Source organism: Onychomys torridus, chromosome 6, assembly GCF_903995425.1.
Source record: "Onychomys torridus chromosome 6, mOncTor1.1, whole genome shotgun sequence".
NCBI classification, from domain to species: domain Eukaryota; kingdom Metazoa; phylum Chordata; class Mammalia; order Rodentia; family Cricetidae; genus Onychomys; species Onychomys torridus.
In genome coordinates this window covers 43,161,243-43,178,987 of record NC_050448.1, presented here as the reverse complement: position 1 = coordinate 43,178,987, position 17,745 = coordinate 43,161,243, and the positions used below count along the sequence as shown (strand labels likewise).

The window sequence follows — 17,745 nt, the reverse complement described above, 5'->3', positions numbered from 1 at the left end:
TAGTCTTCTTTTCTCTTGTAACACGTAATTTTGAGAGCCACCTTCAATTCTTCTCTGGAACAAGCTAGATATAGATTAATGGAACAGAAACTAGGTGCAACTATTAGTCAGTATGGCAGAATAATTTGGTCGCCAGGAAGGAGTGGCCATGCTCTTCAGTGGCCATGGTCAATAGCAAAGGGGGTTTCTAACTTTGAAGGGAAGAACGACAATCATGGATGTGACGAGGGAAGAGCTGATAGAGAACTGAGTCTGGGTTGGAAGCCAGGAGGGCTGTATTCTATTCCAGTAGACAATTACAGTAGATAACGATTGCTAATTTTCATGTATTGTTTCATGCAATCTTCAAAACAACCCAAAGCCCTGAAAAGGTGTTGTCAGATCCACTTAAGGCCCTGTTATCAAAGACAAAACTGATTAAATAGGTGCAATGACTCCCTTCTGCAACATGCTCTCACCAAACCATTAACCCTTTCTGCCACACAGAAATATGTTAAATTCATATACACACATATATACCCTTGATCTTTAGAGTGGACTAAATATATATATGAATAATTATCAAAACCACTAAAAAATGTTATCCTCATGAGTGAAGTATAAATCTGACTGTGAAAATTTGAAGATGCACTTATTTCTTTCTTGGGAATAATAGCCTGAGCTGACAGAAATGAAAACAAACAAACAAAATCCCCACACAGTGGCTGATCCTTCTATCAGCCTGTGGCTTCTTGAATTAGCTCTGAAATCCCCATCATGTGTTCTTTGCTTCACTGTGACCTCTGGTCCTGCCTCCATCTTGCCTCGTGGGTATTGTAGAGATGCAAACACCGAGCAGCTGGATAGTCCACTGCCTCACACCAATGGGGGAAAATGAAATCCTGTCTGGAAATGCCACATGCCACAGTTAGATATCCAAAGTCACGCACATAAGCATATGTGCTGGTCAGTCTGAGAGACAGTATAAGCCAGAAAGGAGCCTGAACTGAGCCATGAAAGCAAAAGCCCAATGCTGCAGTGTGTCACTTAGTTCTGGAGTTTGCCCTGGCTCCCATGATTAACCAGAAAACCCTGTCACTAAGGTATTTCCATCTCAAAACAAGGTTAGACCCAGCTGGCAGGCTGAGCAGGAATAATCAACAAGCAAAATTATAGATGACCATTTTTGAATGTTTATATTTTTAAAACTAATTGTTAAAATAAGACCAAATACTGTGATTAGTAATATCACCACAGGACAGTACGCTTTCCTGCTAAGAAATGAGACTGAAGGATGCTTACTGAACTCACTACATTTGCTTCCCTAGTGGCCACCAACAACTTACAATCAGGCTGATTCATTAGTGGGGTGAGCACATATCTCCAGTTCCTTTGTTTTTCTTTTCTACTGTCAACAGTAATCAACATCATTTTAGTCCTATTAAGTATAAGGAATATATTTTGGGTTAGACACCAGATTCTGTTGATAATAATTTAGAATACATCAAGAGTAGGTCTTCTTACACCCTCTTCTATCCTCGGGGTACTACCTGAGTGACCCCAGGTATCTTTTTTACTCTAAATATATTGCCATTCTGCCCTTATAGAGAAACTGCTAACAGGCTAAAAATGTGTAGTTATGTAGCCATAAGAAAGACTCTATGGCAAAGCTCATCAATTTCTATTTTAGAATGATTTCTGCCGTGATTACATTCTATCACATGCTTTGCCTTCTAGCTCTGGCTTACAGGGTGACAGCACAATTGATCAGCAGCAGGACCCCAAGGAGTCATTTGCTCATTTCTCTCTTATTCAGGCCTTGTGTTATTTGGTTACAAGAGATTAACTTCCAAAACAAGCTTCAATTTTAGCTCTCCATTCATCTAAGTTTGCCTCATAACTCAGTTTGATTTGTGGTCCACTAATATTTCTAGCCAAGCAAGAAGCAATCTGGTACTTTTTGGTCCCATTCCAAGAGAAGAGATGGAGACTTAAGTGGTTTGGCATCAAGAGTCTGATCTTCAAACCCCATTATTCCAGATCGTGATAAGCTACTAACTGGTCTCTTGAAGGTGATGGAAAGAACCAAGAACCACCTCTGTGGACGAGTGTTCTAGTTTCATCCTAATGCTATGGTGCAACACCCTGACCAACAGGAGCTTGTGGAGGAGTGAGTTTACTTCATCTTACACTTCCAGGTCACAGTCCAGCACTGGAGGAAGTCAAGCCCAGAATCCAAAGCAAGACCCTCAAGCAGAAACCATGCAGGAATGTTGCTTACTGCCTTAGTCTCTGGCTTGTTCCCAGGCAGGTGTCAGTTAGCGTCTATATAGAGCGCAAGATCATTTGTCCAGGTGAAACCCATAATGGGGTGTCCCCCCCAAGCCCTTATCAATTAACAACCAAGACAGTCTCTCACAGACATTCCCATAGACTAACCTGATCTGGGCAACTTCTCAAATGAGGCCTCTCAGACAACTCTAGGCTGTGTCAAGTTGATAATCACAGCTAACTAGGGTGGCCTGTAAGGCAGAACTTCACAGAGGAAACTACCTCAGGCTTAAGACATCAGAAAATTTCTGTCAGAATATGTCAGAATTTGATTAATAAGAAGAAAAGCTCCTTTGTGATGAAAATAAAATAACCTAGTGCCTTCAAATGAATAATATAAAGGCTCAGAAGAGGATTTTCACATCCTGGCAAGAAACTCCTTCCCTCCTCCACAGCATAGCTCTGACGGCGCTAATGAAGCAGGAGCAGCATGGGTGTCATGGAACGGTGAGGGGTTCCATTATACGAGGTGCACAGAGCCCTGTGGATTCGTGCATCGGGAGAGTCACTGTTGTTATGCTTTCCTTGGACCCTAAGTGCACAGGGCCCCATGGATGCATGGCATCAGGAGAAAGAGTGACCGCTGTTATGCATTCCCAGGACCCCAAGTGCTAGGAATGAGTAAGAATACCACCCATCATTGACTACAGCCAGGAGATGTGCAGGCAGATACGTTCCCTGGGCTTGGAACATTCCAATGATGGTTCGATTCAGCGTGATCTTTATGGCTAGCATATTGTTTTTTTCTGTTAATACTGCCTCGATTTCAGTGAGGGAATAAAGGAGCTGCACCAAATTCAGATGCCACCATGGTAATTATTAAGGCCCAAACTAAACTTTATCATACCAGGTTTACACAGTATAAATGAGGGTTTTAATTTCTGACTCAGGCTGAATTTCCCCTTTGCTCTGGAACTTAAATGATCCCACTGCTAGTTTGCTGTCTTGCCTCCCTTCAATAAGTCTTACACTCCACAGAATGAGATTGGGAAATGGTGCTTGTTCCCACAGGGTCCCTTTAGCTCTGCTCTCTGAGATACATGTTCACACGTTATGAGGCAGGCTGTATGATGGTGGGCTGTGAAGAACATCTCTGCCCTCGTCACCGAGCCTGTGAATCCATTTCCCCTTCTGATAAAGGGACTTTATAGGCAAAATGAAGTGAGAGGTCTTGAGATGGGAAGGTTATGCTGGGTTGCCAAGATTGGCCTGCAGGTACCAGAGAAATTCTTAAAAGAGTGAAGAGGGTCAGAGTTAGAAAAACAAAGTAAAGACAGAAGCAGAGGTTGGAGCGCTATGCTTGAAGAGGGAGGTAGGATTCACAGGCCAAGGGATGAAGGTGACTTCTAGAAGATAGAGGAGGGAGGCGGATGGTTTCTGCACTGAAGCTTGCAGAAGGAACACAGCCCTGCTGACTTTTGTGTTCAGACTTCTCACTTCCATGTGAAAGAAAAAAAAAAACATGGTGTTTCAGAGCACTAGATTTGTGGTAACTTATTACAATAGAAAATTTATATGCATGAAATCTCAATTTGCTTTTTTAAGCATCAATTTATTTGGTGTGCATGTGTATGCATGCGTTCCTGTGTGTGTGTGTGTGTGTGTGTGTGTGTGTGTGTGTTTTTGTGTATTTGTGTGTGTGTCTATGCAACACAGTGGACTTGAGGAGCCTGGAAGATGATTTCTGTCTTTCCTGTCACCGTGTGGGTCCTGGGGATTAAAGACAAGCCATCAGGCATAATGGCAAGCACATTTACCCTCTTTACCATCTCAGTGGCTCTAGCTTTGCTTAATGGCCCTTGTATCTCTCTTTAATTCATCTGTTGTTCTAAAATAGTACCAGAGAAGGTTCCACTGAAGCTTTCAGGAAATATCTGACACAAAATCAAATGTTTAGACAATGATCACCTGCTCACCCTGAGAGTTTATGAAAAGATTGGGCTTTCCGATTTTCAGGTGACTACTTCCAGAAAAGTTGTATTTGAATAGAAGCAAAACGTAAGGATCCATGAAATTTTTGAATGACTAGCTATGTGGTCGACTACACATTCCTCAACTCCCTCCCTGTATTTGGATCTCATAATAGTTTTTTTTCCTTCTTTAAAATGGAACAAACATATTTTGCATCATAATGAAGGCCCTCCGGAATAAGACCACTAAGATTTCTCCTGGAGCACTTCCAGTTTTGTAAGTAAATACAGACATGGACAAAGAAAGCTTGTGCACACATGGCTGGGAAATGGAGTATTTGTGGGTCAGGAGGTCTGGTTGCATGAAAGGCCCCAGAGGGATACCGTGCTGGTTCTTGAGACAAGAGGGAAGCAGCATTCATTAAAGCCACATTACTTCTGCAGTTGACTTTTATAATGAGCTTGCTGTAGCCTCGGTCCACAGATAGTAAATTAAAGAGAAAAAAAAAAAAAAACAAGAACATAAAAACCTGGTTAAAAGTGGAAATTAAGTCAAAGAAATCTGGGTTCTTTCCACAATGTGCTTCACAGAAACCTTTCTTACAACAGAGCTTGGAGAAACCACATGAGCTTTCCAGTAGATGCTAGCTCATCACAGAGGGCGGAGTCCCTTTTGTGACACGGTCCTGAGAGACATTAATTGCCAATACAGCAACATTTTCTTGATGATTAACACTATTCATATGTGGCTGCCTTTATAGCTACTTGGCTAAAATGCTCTCTGTAGAATACCTAAGAAAGTAAAGTGATCATATTCAAACTTAGTTTTTCTATCTAGATACTCAACTGTCATTGAAATTTCAGTATGAAACTTCTTCCTATTTCTTTTTTTTTTGAGAAAATTCAATGGGCACCATAACCATTAGAGTTGATGATCTCATAAAATCTTCAGAGCACAATTAGATCCCATTAGTCTAGAAAGTTAGAGTATTTTTGAGTGCTCCATACTACATTTTCAAATACTAGCGAAAATACCATTTTCTCCTCTTTCAAATAGTAACCCTTGTCAAGAAATGAAAGCAAAGTTCTAGAGAAGTTTCTGGATTGGGTAATCTTGTGATGCCAGATCCAGATGTATCCAACACTGAATGATGTAAAGGGGAGGTAGATATCATGGGAAAAGTTTAAACCAGAGACGCAATCACAGTTGGGAATTATAAAATGAAATTTAGGAGGAGTGGGGACAGCTAGAACCATTCCGGAAATTAGGAGGCTGAGTTGTGGTAATAGTTTTCAAGTGCCGGAACCCTCATGAGGCCGGAAATTACTGCTAGCTCATTTTCCTTTCGGTGGAGCACAGACAGAGAAGATTCCAATGCAGCATTAAAGAGCTGAGTACATTGTCAGCAGGGCTGTTGTGTAACCATGAAGTATACTGGCTGCTGGATGGTCCAGCAGTGGAACACTCAGGACATCTGAGCAGGTGCAAGGACCAAGATAGAAAAGTCCCTCTTCCCAGCTGTCTACAGGAGGTAAATCCTCTGTGCACCTCTGTGCACCTTTGTGTGCCCTGTGCCTCCCTTGTTTTCTTACCCATCAGCCTTTTGTCGTCATTTTCCTCCCTGATCTGACTGTGGGGTCCAGACAAGAGAGACAAAAAGAACTCACCCCTCACCTCCCAGGACTTAAAAGCTTAATGAATGATTTGGGTTCTTAAGATGACAAGCCAAACTTTTCATGGCTGCTGTGAAAGGCGATTACACAGATTTCTTCAAAGGCCTTATAAGTAGATGCTGCATGGAGCAAATTGGAAAAGCAGGGCAGATTTCTCACGAGGGCTGGACCAGATGGCCCATGCAAGTCCTCTCTGGCTGTCGATTCCAACAAATAAAAATTACTGCTGGGCTTCTGGTTTGGTTTCCAATCTGGGTACCAGAACATTAACCTGTGAAGATGTTTAAATGTATTTTGATTCTCATTTTCAGGGCCAAAGTTTTTAAAGCAGTCTCAAATAGCACTGAAGGTGTCAGTCTCAAGAGGCCAGATGAGTACTTCTGCCTGACACTGATGTGTGGCCCCATCTGTTCACCTGCCCATGGGTTGGTGAATCTCCTTCTGAGGCTTCAGTACTTTAGATACCGTAATAGTATCCGCACTATCGTCTGGAGTTTACTTTATGTCTGGCTTTAGGACATGCAACAGCGTAGAGTTGCTGTGGAGATACTTGGAGGTCCTCTGCTTCTTTCTCATGCTAAACAATGGGCCAAGGCTCAGAAACTGCAGAATGAAAGCTAACAGAACACCACGGACCCTGTTCTTGGAGTCAGGAGGCTTGAGTTTGGCCTCGATCGCCCCTTGATTTCCTGGGTCACTCTGACTAAGGAAGTGGTGTTTTGTATAAAGCCATGTCACTCCTCAGATGTATATTCACATTCACCATAAATTGGCCTCAACATTCTATTTCTAATTCTGGAGAGTGGAAAATTGTTGACAAAAGTATTGCTTACATAAGAAACATGATAGCTTCTGATATGAAATATTTTCTTTATCGCATCTAGTTAGTATTTGTCTCAATGACTTTGAAAGTCTGTAAAGTATTTATAAATGTGAGGAGGTGAGAGAACATATTTTCAAGAATCAGTTTTCTCCCTCTTCTGTGGGTACTAGGTGAACTCAGTTGTCAGGCTTAGATTAAATCATCTTGGTGACCCAGCTTTAAAATTCTTCATGGACACCTGTGAACCAATGTTTATGAATTCTATTATTCTCATGAAGGTATTTTTCTTGCTTTTCAGTAGTTTCAAGATATACTCAATGAAGCGAAGTCTCCTCTGTTTTGGTCGAATTTCTTTGCCTGAATCTCATATTACCCATTTATTAATCTATCAAAGAAGGACGGTTAGTTTGATGAAGTGAGTTTGAAAAATCAACGTGAAACCTGGGAGTTTGATTTTTTCTTTTGAATCTGATGAGATCCTTTTCTCCTCTCAGAACATTTATCCAAATTACCATGAATTGACAAGTTAGAAGAAATGAAAAACAGAAAAGTTTCTTTAACATGACGCCACTTTGCAGGAGAGTCATCCAGTGAACTGGAGACACAAGGCTCCATGTGGAGCAACCACATCCAAGACTACGGCAAGGAAATGAGATGGTTCTGGAAACTGTGGATCAGTTTCTGCCCATACACTTGTGCTCAGGCCTGGGCAGCAGCACACATATACATAGTCCCATGCCTACCCCCACACTCTCAGAGCCATGGAACTGGGACAACATTTGCTGACAACATCCTGTGGTCCCCTTCCCTCCCACCAGCTTCTCACCATCCCCTGGACGCCAGACTCCTGACTGCTGCCTTGAAGAGGTGGAATAAACTCTCTGAGACTGACTCAGCGACTACTTTTTAGGAAATTTTCCTCCACCTCCCCATTCTCACCATTTGGCTTTGAGGCAGAGAGGAAAGCCCACACCCATGGGCGTCAGTGCAAATCATAATGGCAGTCACCAAACTTTTTCTAATTAAAAATTTGGCATTTTAAATAGCCAGGCTATTCCCTTCTCTGGACTAAAGTCAAATATTTCCATCTGAAACATAGCTACAGATCTGGCTCTTTTCTTATATCTTTTAAGCCCACCCTTTCCTCCTACTTTCCTCACATGAGCGCGCGCGCGCACACACACACACACACGCACACACACACACACACACACACACACTGTGCCTTTTATGTAATCTGGTGATAAGATTGATCTTTTCTTTGAATTGCTTTGATTTAAAATCCACCCACTATTTGTGGGAGGTACAGGGTGATAGATGCAATGTGTGCTTTAAAGATGCAGAAGGTACAGGGCCATGGATGCAATGTGTGCCTTAAAGATGCAGAACGTACAGGGCCATGGATACAATGTGTGCTTGAAAGATGTGACTCTGAGGAGAGGCACAGAAGAGCATCTGGGATAGGGTCTGTGTCTTTTCTGTACAGTTCTGATTTTGCTAAGATCAAGAATGTTATGAAATTCAACACACATTCTCTTATTTCAGACCTGAACTCTTAGGTCTTGGAAGAACAACTGCCTGGTGTAATTGTTATTAACTGAACTGAGAGCAGACACTGCTTCACAGCTCCTTGGTGGATCCCCCATTATTGATGTCCACCCTGTGTCTTGATGTCTCCCTCTACATTTCTGTGATGCAGAAATCTGATTCCCTTTGTGGCTACAAAATTCTCTCTCCCCACTTCTCTGAGAAAAATTCTCCAAAGGCCATTTCTAAAAGATAACATTTTGTATGTTTCCAATTATATAATATTCTTAAAAGAATGAAATTGCAGATATGTCCCAGATTGGTGACGACTGAGTACTAGTAACTAGAGAGGGACAGACAGATGTGGCTTTAGTGCAAGGAGACCTCGTGCCTGGGAAAATGCTCTGATTCTTTACTCTGGTGAAACCACATAGACACATCCAAGTGCACACATGCATGGCTGGGGAAATCTGAGTAATCCTCTTTACAAATCAGTTTTCAACTTTTGAAACCATGGTATCATCATGCTGCCACTGGAAATTTAGTGGGCCATGGAAATTGTTTGTACATTTAAAAAAATTCCCTGCACACTATAATTATTTTTAGAAGTTTAATGATAAAATGTAGCTAGCTAAAAACAGTAAAATTTGAAGTTCTTAAATGGGATTTAAAGATTATTTCTCAGACATGTAATGTTAACTTTAAAATATTGTAAAGCCTATATCCAGCTCCATAGTCACTAACTGCAAAGCATGCTATATGTAACGACACAGCACAAGGTCGTATTGTCATGGCTCAAATACATTTTTCTTGATAAAATTGAGTTTATCAATATTTAAATTATAGAACTAAATAATTTCAGAACAAGAAGGGGGGTTGATAAATACAAGTATGTTTTTATATAGTGACAAAAGGTTTAAACTATGTTAAACATTAACAGCTGTAGCATTCTAAAAAGTTCCCCTAAAACAGAACCCCCCTCCCAAAAAAAAAAAAACCCAGAAAAAAAGCCGGCAAAGAAACCTGGTTTAACTTCTAACCGATTAATTAGCTTTAGGGGTTAGGGGAGGATGTAAAGTTTGTGTGTGGGGGGACATCTGCCATTTGGAGATCCATCACATTATATGCTTGCAGTTTCCACCTATTGTGCAGTGGTGAATGCAGACCCAAAACATAGGAAACTAAAACAAAGTAACTGTCATGCATTACCAAAGCATAGCACAGTCTTAGATACAGATAGCCCTGGAATAAACATTAGGAAGAATCTTATTCCTTTACTAACAGCAACATTTGAAGAGCAGTGTGTTCTAGTAGATTATTTTTTCCATAGTAAGCCTTAAAAAAAAAAATCCAGTTTGATAGAAGATTCTTACACGGTTGTGGTGAGAATCTAATTACATTGCAAAATTTAGATTTGTACAAATACATTGTTTCTGAGTCCCCAGTTTCATGAGCTCTTGACCTAGGGTTGATCTTCCGAGGCTAAGAATTGAGACTTTAACGTCACAATCATTATAGAAGCAGAAGGAAGCCCACTTCTTCTTCAAGGTTATGAGCAGGCCCTAACCTGCCAGGGAGCACCAGCGCCTTACAGCAAGGCTGAACCTAAAGGGTGGGACTGTAAAGTGATTGGGAGATCTGGGCAGTTACATGCCCTGAGATGAAATCACTCGATACAGGATGAGAACAGAGTTAGCAGCCTCAAAATAGACAGGAATAGCACCCTAGCATGCAGCCCTATGAGAGTGTGTCACAACAGAAAATTCCAACATCTACCTGCTGGCTTCCTTTTGATGGTGCCTTTTCCAACTTGAAGCCAGCTCCCAAGTTTTGTTTGGCTTCTGCATTTAAATACCCAGTTCTCGTGCAGAATAGGTGTGCAATAAGTTATTATTGGCTAGATGAATGCTTCACTACACAAAATTTCTGGGGAAAACTATGAACAAGCTTCTTGGGTTGTTTTCAAAGCTCTAATGTGGAAACCATCTTCAAGAATAAGAATATTGTTCTGATCACAATTTATCACTAACTTACAATCCTGGTTTCACCCGTGATTCCCCAGACAAGCCAGTCACCTTCCCTTTTGCACAAAATCATTTACTATTCACTCTTAACAACCACTCCATGTACTTGCATTGTATTCTAGATGAAACAATGTAACAAAAACATAATTCAGGCAATAAAAATATTCCTACTATTTTGAGGAAACAGTAACTGCCCTACTCCTCCATAACCTAAGAAAGCTTGGCATGCATATGACATTATCTCATAATCTTTCTCATAGATGTCACTCGGAGTAGAATTTGAAGGAGGGAAGTTGGATTCACACACACATAAACCACCTGTCGTAGACGGAGTGATTCTGAATGAGAAGAGGACTGGAAAAGGGGCATTTTGTTTAGTTACCACAAACTCAAACGCGCTGAAGACCCCAGATGATTGTCAGTGAAGAGCTGTGCTTAGCTGCAAGTGATGAATGACACCGTGTGCTGCCAGCGCTGTAGACAAGACAGTAGCCGTCTGCTCTGAGTTCAACTGTGTTGACAGCAAAAACCCTAATGGAGCTCCTGACTCCAAACCCAGGAAGACAAAACTGTTCCATGACAAACGCCTGCAACACAATGCAGAGCTTCCTGTGGCCACACAGTAGGGGCATGGCTTTTTAATCTTGGCCTTACAGGAAAACCAATTTTTGTTTTTCATTCTGCCAAACACCGCAGACCACAACTGGAGATCCCTCAACCTGGAGTGCCTTGTTCTTGGGACTCTGTCCTGGTGGCATCAGTTTCAACGCTGGCTCAGCAGCACCCACTGTGCATAGGACCAAGGCTGCGTGAGTGCCACAGCAGCTGCACTGAAAACGCCAGAGCCCCAGAGACTGTGGTCATTGTGGTGTCCCCTGAGCATCTGGAACACAAGGGCTCATGATACGGACACTTCAGAGGAACGGGCCACAGTCAGGTGGTTTATGGCTTGTCCTCACCCTGCAGTTGTGGTCCAGAGCTTCAGCTATGGGTAGCTTCCTCCCATCCCCACTCAAAGCTTTTCCTTCTTAGTGACTTGAAAACATCAGGACAAGATTTGCTCTTGCCATGGAAGGGTTCCCTTAACTCTGCAGATAAACTTTCACCAAGGGCAACTTTTATAGAGAAGTTTAAATGCTTACTTCACACAGGAAACAGAGTCTTACATATGTAGTATTTTAATTGTGGGGAGTTTGCCTTATCCTAATATCTGGCCTCTAGCAAATGAGAGAGAGATAACAGTAAACAATGATCAGTTTCATCTGAAATGAGAGTAGCCAAGGACTTGGAGGATGTGTCATAGCTTCTCTCCCTTGTCTCCTCAGTTAGAAACTGGAAGCTCAGCAGTGTTCTAGAACTGATGTCCAGAGGGCTGGCGCAAAACAAACACAGTGAGGTGGCAGAAATCACATCAGGACATGGTGACTTGTTTTTACTACAGGGAGATTTCCGTCTATGCAAATAATGAGTTCCTGATGATACAGGAAATAGAAACGCAAGACATCTACGAGCCTTGAAAAACTGACCCTCTGTATCTCACAACATTCCTGCTTCATTCATCCCAGGCAGAGATTTAGATGTAAATACAGCAGTGCTCACTCTAATTTATGATTATAGGTGCTTCTTCCTACCCCAGACCTTCCTTAAAACCTGTGCTTAGCATGTTACCGTGTTCTCTCAAAGGTAAGGGTGCAGTGTGGGATGGGAAGCTGTTCTGATAGGGTGAGCCCAGAATCTCCTGTCTGTGCGTCAGGCAGGTCACACACTTCTGCTCCTGACAAACTCTCCTGACAGAGGACTTTGCAGTTCCTGTGCCTTTTCTCTCCGGTCTAGAATTCATTTAGGTCTTAACTCTTCATAACACTTAGAATATACAAAATGGGCCACATCTTAAACATCGCACACCACCTTGGGCTTTTTCACCTCTCCCTCCCCCCCCAAGGCTAATTTAAAAGCAAACACCTGAGAATTCTAAATTAAGCAAAACAGCGCTGAGTTAAGTCACTTCCAAACCGAAAAACTGCCTGACTCCACTTGCAAAGAACATGAAAACCAGGGCCGAGAGACCTCTCATCCATACCTGTATTTCATGCCAGTCTGCTTTGCGGTGGACTCTTTGAGGGAAATGTGATGCTGAGGGGTGAAGGTCCCCAGGCTGCGAGCAATGAGAGCGACAGTGCGGAATTTGGCCCGGGCTGCGTTCACCACATTGGGGGCGGTGGAGCTCTGCTTGCTCAGAAGTCGGTCCTCACCATTTCGACTCTTCAAATTGTGCTCTGTGCAGGCTATGGAGACTTGCATTGCTTCCCAGGACAGCGCAAGGTCCTCTCAGAACCCCACAGCACAGGCGGTCGGCAGAGGGTGAGCAGTTGGGGGATTTCTGCTGTCTTTTAACCCCTCTTGCCCCCCCCGCTTCCTGGATGCCTTCAGAGGAGTCCTGGCAGCTGACTTCAGAGCCCACAGAGTGGCAGGAGAAGCTGAGGTGCAGGACAGCGTCCCTGGGACCCAAAGAAGTAAACAGCCGAGCTGGAAGTTGTCTCAGCAGCTGGAGCGGAGCGCGGATCAGCCTTCCCAATCTTCCCAGGCTGTTATCTCGGCTGATTAAACAGTCAGATCCATGTGGTCAGGAGGCTGGTGCAGAAGCCTAGAGCTGAGCGTTCATGGTGACTGCACACAGTCCTGCCTGGAGCCAGTCCGAGGTGACTGAATGCGGAGGGCTGGCTTCTGGGCGCTGGCTCAAAGCAACGCAGGCATACCGCAAGATGCGCCGCCAGCACCCTCTGGATCACAGGCAGGAGGCTCAACTGGAGAGGAGCATCCCAAGAAGCAGCTAACAGCAAGCGGGGCCCCGTGGACCCGTGGTCTCCATCCACTCTGCCAGTCAGCTGCCTCACTCTCGGGTTTTGGAGGATGCGGAGGTGGAGGCGTCTTAAGACCCCTCCCCACTCATCCTCAGGCGAAAGCTGGGGCTTCTGAGCCGGCACTTACTCGGGTTGGCGACTGCATGGAGGAGCTGAGAGGTCCCTTTAAGGAGCGCCTTGCCTTTGTGTGCAATGGGAAGGAAAGATCATTGTGACCACTCCTTACTGGAGCAGGACTGGGAGGGCTGCTCCGTCAGGGGGCTCTGCCTAGGTGCCACCAAATCTTGTTGCAGCACAAGAGTTGGAACTGGAGAAGGCTGAGTGGGATGCTCCTCACAGTAACATGCCAGTGATTAACACGTGAATACTGTCTGGCTCCCTGGAACACAGCTTGGAATTCTGCTGTTAGCCTCCTCATAAGGGCTCATTTCTCCTTTGCATGTTAGTTCTCATGCAGATAAGTTCAAAGTTTCCTGAAAAGCCACAGTGCAGTCTATTTGGAGTCAAGTCTGCTAACTTACTGCTAATCTATTTAAAATGCCAGAGTAGGGAGGGACTTCTGGGATGCTGCAGGGAGCAGTATCATTGCCCAGAAGATTCAAGAGGGTAGCTGGAGCCATGTACACTGCCCTGGCCACAGGGATGTGCAGCAAGAAGTCCCGTGAGCTGAGCCTGAACCCAGATGAGATGTGGATCTTGTCTGTCTGTCCCATCCAGAGCAACTGCCCAAGAAATGTGCTTAGACCAAATTATCAGTTGGTTGATAATTCATCTCTCCATTTGAAATACGTGAGAAATAACCCTTGCTGTGGATTTATTTAAATGATGGCTTCTACAAAAGCATATTTCTAAATGTGATTCCTAACAGACCTCACTGTCAAGCAAGGAAAAGCAGCAAACACTGTTTATGAATAGCATCTCTGTACTTGGCAAAAGAGATCAATATGGAGGGAAATTATGAAGCCCTGTCTCTGTTGTCAAGGAATAGGCAATCTGCATGGAAAGGACAAAGCATTCAGTCTTCAGAGGCTAACTATGTTGGAAATCACATTCTACATGTCCACTTTCCATGATACCCATGTAAGCACACCAGGGTGGAGCAGGGATAGATTTCTGAAGCCTGGAGAACATTCTGATCCACTACCCACATCTCAGTGGAGTCCCTATTGGCATCTGACTCTGCTACTGGGACAGAAATATGACAATGTCTGGGGTTTCAAGAAGCACATGGAGACTCAGGTAGCCTTCCTAGTGGTTTGAGACTCCCATGTGGCAGGAACAATGGCCCTGATTTGATTGGCAGGAGTGGAGGGAACCAGTCACCCCTGGACCGGCTCATTCAGGGATGATACACAGTCTGCCTATGCTGATTAAATTATAAATAAAACAGTTGGTCCGATCACTTCTATCCAATCAAATGAAATTGTACAAATAAAATTTTCAAGGAGACTCTGTGCTTGCATTGAGATCCATTCAAGACATTTATCTTAACATCCTTGAACCTGAAGATAAGATTTAAGCCACATTATAGAATTGCATCCATGACCCTCCACACTATTTTTTTTTTTTTACTCTTTACCTTAGAAAATAAATACGCTGATTAATGGGAAGAAAATTTAGAAAGAGTGAGCGTTGAAGGGTTAAATGGGGACCTGTTCTTTGCACCCTTGTATGCCAGGCAGGAATACTGGGGGGCATGTACTTATTCTTTGGAATAAACAGTGGGCAGAGAGGAAGCAGATCATAGGAACCTTTATTTTTGCACACTGAGTCAGCTCATCGGAGATGATCAACGTGAATCAGGAAAGCAGTCACAATGAGAAGAGGAAGAAGTAGGAGGAATCAAAGGGAACAGCTTTTAGAAAAGGGGGCGGGGAACCACCACCACCAAAGCAGCCTGGGAGCGATTCAGTGAGGCGATAACCACCAGGCTGGGAGGGTCAGGAACCTGGGCTTCAACTAGGCCACTGGCTGTGAGGGAGGGGGTGCAGGGGGTGGGCAGGGACTCAGCGGAGAGTGCTGCCAGTTTCACAGGAAGGAGTGGAGACTTTGAAAGAAGACGGAGAGGCCAGGACATGTTAATCAGTGTGGTGCTCAGCTTTGTCAAAGAACTAGCAGAGAAAGGCCAGAGAGCTTGGGCTAGCCCAGAAGAGGGAAAAGGTTATCTGAATAAGACATACAAGGCAGAACACCTCTGAGTCACCTTTGACCCCCCCCAGGACCATACAGAGAGCTTGGTCTTTGGCAGGCCCTCACTATAAATAATTGAGAGAGATGAAGGAATAAGGAAGAGGGAGCTGCCGTTTCCTGGGTAAGCTCCTGTGCATCCACTTTGAAGCCCAGCCTGTGTACTGAGAAGGAGGGGATGACAGTCCCACATTCCCTTCTGCTCCTCTCGTGTGTAGTCCAGTGTCCCAGCCTTTGGGACACACCACATAAAGAATCAAAGATCAGAGGCTAGAGGATGCTCACAGCGCAAGCCTCTTTCTTGCTGTTCACAGTGAGCCTTTCATCTCAGACACCACACAGGCATTCTGACAGGCAACCAGCAGCCCTGCGGTCTCCCTAGATATCCTCACTCTTCCCAGCATTAACGGAGCGGTCAGTCTCAGGAGCCTGGAAATTATGTAACAGTTGGCTGAAGAGTGCCCGCTCCTGATAAGTTTACAGGCCACATGGTAATGAAGCTGGAGACTTGGAATATGTGTCTTTTCACTGTCACACAACAGCATTGAGAGGAATCCTCACTATGAGAATTCCAGGCTTAAATACACATACAAACGTGCATATCGATACATTTACATAGATGGTACATAGATATAACTGTAGATACAGGTATAGATATCGTTATGGGCTGGATCATCTCATCCCAAACTTCATGTACTGAAACCCAGGCCTCTCCCCAGTATATGAGAATGTGACTGTATTTGGAGACAGTCTTTAAAGACATAACTGAAGTGCAATAAGGCTGCAAAGGTGAGCACCAACCCAGTACAACACATGTCCTTATAATAAGGACCAGGCTCAGACACGTGAAGACACTGAACAGAGGATCATCTGTAAGCCCAGGGCAAAGTCCTCAGAAGGGGCCAAGCTAGCTGTCACTTTGATCTCAGACTTACAGTCTGCAGAACTGAGAGGAAATAAACTTTTCCTGTTGCAGCTACTCAACTTGTGGTACTTGCTTATGACAGGCTGAATTAATACAGGCAGAAATATAATTTATATGTGTAATGTCATTCATAAGAAACCATTGGAGCTTACTAAAGTGCAAGCTTCTAAAAGTCATCATTAGTCGTGATGAATGTCCTTATAGATACTCCACACATCCCAAGCTGCTGTTATTAATGTTCTATGGAGGATAGTGAGTTCCAGCTCAGCCGGAGCAACACAGCAAGACTCTGTCATAAAAAAAAAAAACAAACAAACCCAAAGATAGACAACAATCTATAGATCTGTTCTCTAGGAAAGTTGATGAAATGTGCTGTGAAGAAAGGCTCCAAATGAAATCCTTTTATTCCTCTTCATGAAGTCATACAGGGTTCCATATGGTTGCTCTTGCTTTTTTTTTTTCACTAGCAAACATTAATTATAAAGATTTTTAAGTTTTTGTGACATAGTTTGATGACAGTCACCTCCAAATACCCTCCCATCATCACACACTCCCACTCCCCATTCTTTCCGCTTTCAGGTTCTAAGGTGAGTCTTAGAGAAGTAGTAACTCCTCAGCTTAGCTATTTTCCTTTGTTTGCTCATGTTCCCTAAGGTGGGAATCAGCACCCTCAGAGACATCCTGAAGCCATGGAGAGAGCACTACACCAGTAGACACAGCACATCAGTGACATCTCATCTGTAACTTAGGGGTGACAGACCTGCAGCTCTCTCTCACTTCCTTCCCTCAGCTGAAGCCTGGGGATGGGGTGGACATCTTTCTTTCAAAGACCTCTTTGTGTCTCTGTTCTGCAGATGCTATGACTAAATTTCTGGAGGTTGCCACAGCGCAGGACTAAATTATCACTTACTCTTCAGTTTTGCCCTGATTGATTCCTATTCATTACCTAGCCGTGGAGTTTTAGCATCGGTGTCAGTCATATTGGGTCTTGGATGTTTAAGAACAGGTAACAGGATGAAAATTTGCACCCAAGAGCTTTGGTCTTTGTGGTTATCTCCGTGTTCCTGGGAATCCAAGAGACTTGATGACAGGGATGTATGAGTTACAGTTAAGCCTGAAGCTTTGCCTTCCTCAGCTTCCTCCCTTTCCTGTGCTGTTGAATAGGGTGCTTACATTCTTGGAGCCTTGGCTTCCTCACGGAGACATGGTGATGTGAGAGTGTGGCTCTCCAGAGCAGCTTCCCGTCATGAGCTGCATTTTCTGGTTGAGAAAGCAGAAGGTAAACGCAGCCAAGATGACATTGGCAGGGTTAAGATGTCACTGGGGGCGCCTTCCTTTGAATGTTTGGTTCTTTACCACTGGACATACTGCTCCTCACCAGAAGAGTCCTTTCTCATCAGAAGGACTTCACACATACCCTCTTATGAATACAGTTTAAGAAGAAACCCTATTGCCATTATGAGTACTAGAAATACATTCAATTTAGAAAGCCTAATCATCAGCG

General features: G+C 43.7%; 1 protein-coding gene across 1 annotated transcript in view; it reads right to left on the bottom strand.

Moving 5' to 3' along the window:
* The window catches only part of Kcnab1 (potassium voltage-gated channel subfamily A member regulatory beta subunit 1), a 250,881-nt gene extending 237,447 nt beyond the window's left edge, over positions 1–13,434 (bottom strand). Inside the window, exon 1 of the mRNA XM_036189972.1 lies at positions 12,349–13,434. Coding sequence (XP_036045865.1) covers positions 12,349–12,569 — 221 coding nt within the window. The 5' untranslated portion in view covers positions 12,570–13,434. The remainder of the gene's footprint in view (positions 1–12,348) is intronic.
* Between the last annotated feature and the right edge of the window lie 4,311 nt (positions 13,435–17,745).